Genomic DNA, 6,993 nt, shown 5'->3' with positions numbered 1-6,993 from the left:
TCCCTGCCTCTCTCTATGTGGCCATGACCAGTCTCTATCTCTTTTTACCTTTTCTCCTTTCCCCCTGCCTTTCTACAATAAAGCTCTAAAACCATAGACTGTCTCTATTCATCAAGGCCCATCGTGCTTGGATGATGGGATAGGCTTTCTTTTAACAAGCTGCTTCTAACTTCCCATCAGAGGCCTTCCTGTGCTCCAACCATGGACCAGATTAAGGACTTTCACTTGCGTGGGAACCACCCAGTGCCCCCTCTTTCCCTCTGCCCTCTTCCGTATCTTTGGGGCCTAGTGCCACCCCAGGGCCCCTATTCTGTTCTCATCTCCTCCATTGTATCTAGCATGGGATGCCAGAGACTGGGAACTTGGGCAGTGTGGGGTCAGTGGCTTCACATGGAAAGCTTCCGACAATCCTCCTATGTCTGCCTACCCAGAGCACAGGAACTCTGGCCAGAAGCGGGCTCTCTCCCTCCCCACTCTTTCCCACACACCCACAGCCTCACAAGAGATGATGAAGAAAACCAGCAAAACAAGGCCCTCTAATCAACAGAGCAAAAGCTCATTTGAACTCAGAGACGGAAGAAGCCAGCACAGGGCCTGCATGGGTCTGAACCAGGTCCTCTGTGTATGTATTATGACTTTCAGTTAAGTGTTTTAATGATACTCCTGAGTGTGTGATCAACTGGCTCTTTGATTTTTTTTGTGCCTTCTCTTCACTTCATTTCCTTCTGTAGGTTTGCCTTGTCCAACTTCAATGTGATAGCTTCTGTTTAATGTTATTACATTTTATTTTGTTATATTTTGTTGTTATGTCTTAGAAACCTGTTCTTTTTTTTTTCTGGGAAGTAAAGGGTTCATTTGCTATTATACTTCCAAATCATAGTTTATCACTAAGGGAAGTCAGGCAGAAATCCAAGCAGGAAACTGGAAGCAGTAAGTGAAGTAGAGACCAGGAGGAACAATAAATACTTTCTAGTTCCAAGAGAGAAGAATTATTATCAAATCAAATCAAATAAACTAAGCAGAATCAACACTCAGCAGTAAAAATCAACCACTATAGCTTAGTGTCCATCATCTGGAATTCACTCATGATCTTTTGTCTCCAAATGTCTTGGACAACTCTATTTCTCTGGATCTGCTATTAGAAGCACACATAGCTTATACGATAGGCTAGGCTAGCCCCATTTAACACCTGCTACTGCCCTTGATGGTTATTCCATGGTTCTTGAATCTACAATGTACTGGGGTCTCTTCTGCAATGGAAGCTGCACCTTCTTCAATGACCTTTTCTAGCCTCTTTTAGAGACTCTAGTCCTGTCACATAATGATAAACCTCAGCCTCTTTTTATGACCTCTTCAGTTCTGGGATTTCCACTGTGGGTGAGGATGCACCAAGGCATTTTCTGGATTTCCACGGAACTATGACTCAGATTCTTTCCATGACACCTTCAAGTCTTCAGCTTTCATTCTTCCAAAATCATTGACATTAGTAAACTCTTTTACTTTATCAAGTTTGGTTGCCAGCTTTGACATGCAGCCCTACTCCTCCAAGACTAGATTCTGTGTTCTGACCTTGAGAAAATACTTCCCAGTTGATTTTTGCCTCAATGATATTGGTTTCTTATTAATAATAACTGATCTTTCAACTCCAGTTAGCCAATATCAATTGTTTCAGTAAAGCAAAGTTTTCACTTCAGTGGTGCTGGTCTCTTTTTAACCACATCTTTACCTCAGATTACCAGAAAACACATGGAGATCCTTCATAGAATCTTTCCTTTTTTCTAAAACTTCACAAGGTGGCTCCTCCGCCAAGTGCTCATGAAGCAGCCCACTAAGCTTTGAATATTCAGTGAATTTTGCAAGGGTTGTACTCAGGTTATTGGGCTCAGTAACAAGTATCTCTATTCATAGAACCATCTCACTGTCCTTATTTATTTTTTACTTTGAGAAAGAGGCTCATTATGTAGCCCACATTGGCTTTGACCTCATACTCCTCCTCCCCTTCCTCCTAAATTGCTGAAATTATAGGCAGCTAGTATCATTTCAAGCTACTTTTTTTTTTATAGCTGAGCATATTTTATTGGGCTTTTATCAACAAAAAATGGCTAATACAATATCTAAAATTGTACTAATCTTGAGAATGGCTAAGGAACCACTGTAGCTATGCTGATTACATTGATCTACTATCATGAAGGTGACTAAATTATATTCATTGAAATCTTGGGTAGACAGGGTTCTGTGTAGATTTGTTTTGCACATATAAATGCTTTTGCTGACATCAAAGCCTACATACTGCCAATATGTTTAACAATAGTTATGACATTCATGCAGCATCATTTTTTCATCAGATACTGCTGAATGATATGTGGTAAGACCAATTGATGGCATGAAACTGTTTTCATTGTAAGTTTGAATTTTATATATGAACATTGAAAGTAAGAAAAGAGGAGTACAGATAAATTTCTTCCTGAGAAGTAGAAGTTCAAGACCCTACAAGGGGAACTGACTTTTTCCATGCCCCTTTTCAATTAGTATTAACAAGTCCTCTGAGATTGGGTTACCATGAACCAATTTGGCTAATTATAAGCTCTGTGCATTAAACTCTCAAGCCTATGCAACTGTAAATAAGAAGTCAGTGTCCTTCCAGTCTTGGTTCTAGTCCACTTGGATCTGTTTTAACTCTCTCTCACAGCCATATTTCCATCATAAGTCTATGCCTTAGTCTATTTTATTGCTGGCTCTGGAGACATAATCTCCGTCACTTACCAGGCAGAGAAGAAATGATGGATCGTTACTCCTTCATCATGCATCAGCATAGAGATGACACAGTCTGGTGAGGACCTTGGGAGAAACTGGAAGCAGAAGAGATGGGGGGGGCATTAGTGCTTCATCATTAAAGCAAAAGGTTGGCAGGCTGATGTTACATGCCTGTAGTACAAACACTTGAGAGGCTGGGACAGGATGATTGGCAATTTGAGGACATCTTGGGCTATGTAGAAAAAACCTACCTCAAAAATCAAATCAGGGATGGTGAAGTTGCTCATGTCTCAGTACTTGTTATCAAGTCTGAGGATCTGAGTTTTATTTCAAGAACCTACGTGTAACTAAAAGTTGAGAAGGTGACTTTCATAGTGTTGTCCTCTGTGCTTGACTCCCAGAAATAATAGTAATAGTAATATTAATAATGATAATAATAATGATAACAACAACAATACCAAAACAAACCAAGGCAAACCAAAACAAACCCAAAATAAACAAATTACATGAAATTAGAATAATCAGGTGTAAAGGTGCCCCAAATGCAAACTTTTAACTCAAAAGACAAGGAATAATTTTAAACATGAAATACTTATGTGTTCAGTGTGATAGTTTAATATATATATTAATGTGTAAAGAGCAGATCAATATTTATTAGCTTATCAATGTTCCCAAATACCATTTTTTTGTATTGGGAAACTTTAAACTCATTTCTTTTAGTTCATTACAAAGTTTATAATAATTTGTTGTAGATGTGGCTGCAGTAATTGCATATAGAACATTAGAACTTGTTGCTTGCATCTAACTGTATTTTGATGTCCATTATTCTAACTCTTACTTTCCCCTTCCTCCCTACTCAGTTCTTGTGACTGGAGGCTATTGCATGGTATGTTCTTTTTATAGTAAGAATGTGAGACTTATAATGCAAAGGTTCACCTTCCACCCATAATGTAGTTAGTTCTTTGACCAGACTGGGAGATATGTCCTGAAAACTGTTTCTTGATTGCTAAAAATGAGGAGGATGGTAGTGACAGATGCCAATAACTATGATATTGCAAACTTTATCAAAATTACACCAGTGCCATACCCAATATACTTAATTTTGTCTCACTATCACTGCCAGGAGTATGAGTGTGCACATTTTTCCACACGGACAGAATCAGTACCTTTGTTTTGGTAATATGTACCTTTATCCTTGGGTAGAAGGGGTTGAAGTAATATTTTGAGTGAACAATATGACTCCATTCAAAGAGCATTTGTTCAGGATTTTCCCATCCTAACACATCCAGTCATTTCTTTTCCATATAATTGTTGGAAACCATCCTCTACTCATAATATTCGTCTCTTTGAGGGGATCCGCTGTAAGTAAATGGTAGGTGTTCCTTCTGTTCTTATTATTGGAAGCATGGCTGAGATCATAGATGTGAAACTGAAGAAAGCTTATAATTCACAGAATTATCTTTCTCTTATTCTTGAATTTTATTATCTCATCTATCTCCATGAAATTGACAGCCTTTTTCATATCAAAAATAAAAAGTGAATAAAAATACACCAGCATATCTTTTAAAAATGTACTTTAAAATTTTATTATTTTAAATTATGGGATTAGATTATATGGGATTAGAGAGATATCTAATCAGTCAAAATCACTTGCTGCTTCTACAGAGGAATTTTCAGTCCCAGAACCCCCATGACACATTAAAATTGCTCATAACTTTAGATGCAGGGGACCCAATACCCAATTCTGGGCTATGCAGACACAGGCAAGAAAAGACACTCATATACATAAGTAAAAATAAATAAATATTGAAAATGTGTGTGTGTGTGTGTGTGTGTGTGTGTGAATGTGGGTTTATGCATGTTAGTGCAATTGCCTGAAGAATCCAGAGGTATTGTATCCCTCTGGAGTTAGAATTATAGGTGGTAGTCTGATATGGATGTTGAGAACCAAACTCAGGTCTACAAGCTCAGCAAGTGCCCTGAAGCACTTGCTTTGAATGATCTCTTCCGTTCCACCACAAATATCTTAAACTCAATTTTTACTCAAGAACCGGAAGTTATTAAAATATGTATAATAGATGTCATTGGTTAAAATCTGTGGATTTTTGCTTTAGAATATTTGAAGTTTGGAAAATAGAGTAAACACTTTTACCCTGAGATCCTAGAGAGTAATTTATTTGTACAGTGCTGGTGACTGAACCAAGGTGTTTGTAAGAAGCACTTTATAACCAACCTAATTTCTCATCCCTCAGATAATGATTTTGAAATCTTTGCTCTATTTTCCACTTGTGTGTTGTCAAGAAGTTATTTCTGAGCCTCAGAATTATCATAAGAATTGAATTCTTGTTAATAGAACCCCAGTGTTAATTAAGCAATACTACATTTGTTACTATGTGATAGATGCCTACAGAAAAGGGAAACATTTACAGGATATATATAATTGATCAGTAATAACAATTAAGTTTTTAATTTTTAGATAAAATCTCTTGCTCCATAAAAAATCTTGGCTTTCAAGAGATTTCTTTTTTTTTTTTTTTAAAGATTTATTTATTATATCTAAGTACACTGTAGCTGTCTTCAGACACTCCAGAAGAGGGCACCAGATCTCGTTGTGGATGGTTGTGAGCCACATGTGGTTGCTGGGATTTGAACTCTGGACCTTCGGAAGAGCAGTCGGGTGCTCTTACCCACTGAGCCATCTCACCAGCCCTCAAGAGATTTCTTAAGGGAAAAAAAAAAAACCAGTTTGGTGTCTACACAAGTAGGAAATAGTAAGTAGGAGAAAATATCTGGGTTGCCTTAATTTCTAGTTTCTCAGAGCAAGTTTGATACTGAGTTGTCTACAAAACAAGTATTAAAACCTCAATTTAATATTGGATAGCTGTTTTTTGCTTTGACTGAGAATGAGTGTGGTCAATATGATATGAACACACAGGAACATTTCTATGTAAGCTTTTGTCTATTTTAAGTATGTCCCGTGGGAAAAAGAGAATAGAAAAATAGCATTTATTTGAGTCTACCTCATGGTATTGCTTAAAATTACTTTAGTGTGGGTATGTACGTGTGTGTGTGTGTGTGTGTGTGTGTGTGTGTATGTGTGTGTATACATGTATATAAGTATGCCATACACACATGTGTCAAAGTCAGAGAACAACATACAAGAAGTTCTCTCCTACCATGTGAGTCCCAGGGACAAATTTGATTTGTCAGTCTTGGAAGCAAGTAACTTCATCAACCCAGCCATATTATTTTTTCATTCATGGAATTTCCATGAACTTGATATTTTTATGTCATAACATCATTAAAAATAAAAAGGAACATTGCAGAGGCTTTCACATGCATGTAAAACAGAGGCAGAAAGAGAAGTGAGATAACTGTGTTTTCTAGGTTGAGACACATTTTTTAAGACATTAAGTCATTTTATGATCCAATGCCCCCAAAGAAGAAAGACAGCTCTGTTGTATGGTCAAATAAAAAGCATTACAACTATTATAGGTTGTATTTCTTCAATACTCTTCATAGGAATTACGGTGATGATTCTAGCTCTTCTGCAATAAATACTTATCCATTTCCACCTCTATTAGGTACTTTTGCTCTTTAGAGATCAGCCTCACTCTTTCATTTTCTGTTAATGAAATTCACAATGAGGCAGAACAGTTTAACTACATGTTAGTGTTTGAATAAAAACTCTAAGATTTGGAAATGTAAATAAAGAAAATATCCAATTAAAAAAAAGGATTTAATTTGGGTATGGCAGTGAATGTAAGTAATCCTGTTTTAGAAGGCAGAAATAGAATTGTGAATTTAAGGCCAGCCTGGGTTATTGTGGGAACTAAAGCGGGTAGGGGAAGAGGGGGGAGGGAGGATAGCCCACATTTAGCCAGAGTTCCTCCTGTGCTCTGGGCAGGCAGATGAGGGAAGGGCTGCCAGATGCTTTCCACTCAGCTCCAGGTGGGCATCTAAGCCACTGACCCCACTCGATGGGGGGGGTGGACAAGGGCCAGCCCCCCAAACCAGGGGCTCTGAGGTGACACCCTTGGCCCTGGGGTTACAGGAGAGAGGGCAGAGGGAGAGAGGTTAACATGCAGATGAGAGACCTTAGTCTGGGCCTTGACTGGAGCACAGGAAGGCCTTCCATTGGGAGATTAGAAATGGCTCATTAGGAGAAAGTGTTCAAGCGCAGTGGGTCTTGATGAACAGAGACAGTCTATGGTTTTAGAGCTTTATTGTAGAAAGGCA

General features: G+C 38.1%; 1 protein-coding gene across 2 annotated transcripts in view; it reads left to right on the top strand.

Moving 5' to 3' along the window:
• Positions 1–2,654: 2,654 nt before the first annotated feature.
• The window catches only part of LOC110301863 (olfactory receptor 18), a 22,342-nt gene continuing 18,003 nt past the window's right edge, over positions 2,655–6,993 (top strand). The window contains exons 1-2 of one of the 2 annotated variants that reach the window (XM_021172551.1): positions 2,750–2,830; positions 3,630–3,640. Coding sequence is in view for 1 of the 2 variants with exons in the window: in XM_021172550.1 (XP_021028209.1) it covers positions 2,778–2,830 (53 nt within the window). In the remaining variant the exon portion in view is untranslated. Of the gene's footprint in view, positions 2,831–3,629; positions 3,641–6,993 lie in introns of both variants that reach the window. The other variant, XM_021172550.1, reaches the window with a different exon arrangement.

This window comes from Mus caroli, chromosome 9 (genome assembly GCF_900094665.2).
Source record: "Mus caroli chromosome 9, CAROLI_EIJ_v1.1, whole genome shotgun sequence".
NCBI classification, from domain to species: domain Eukaryota; kingdom Metazoa; phylum Chordata; class Mammalia; order Rodentia; family Muridae; genus Mus; species Mus caroli.
The sequence above is the reverse complement of the archived record's forward strand: the minus strand, read 5'-3'. Positions and strand labels throughout refer to the sequence as shown.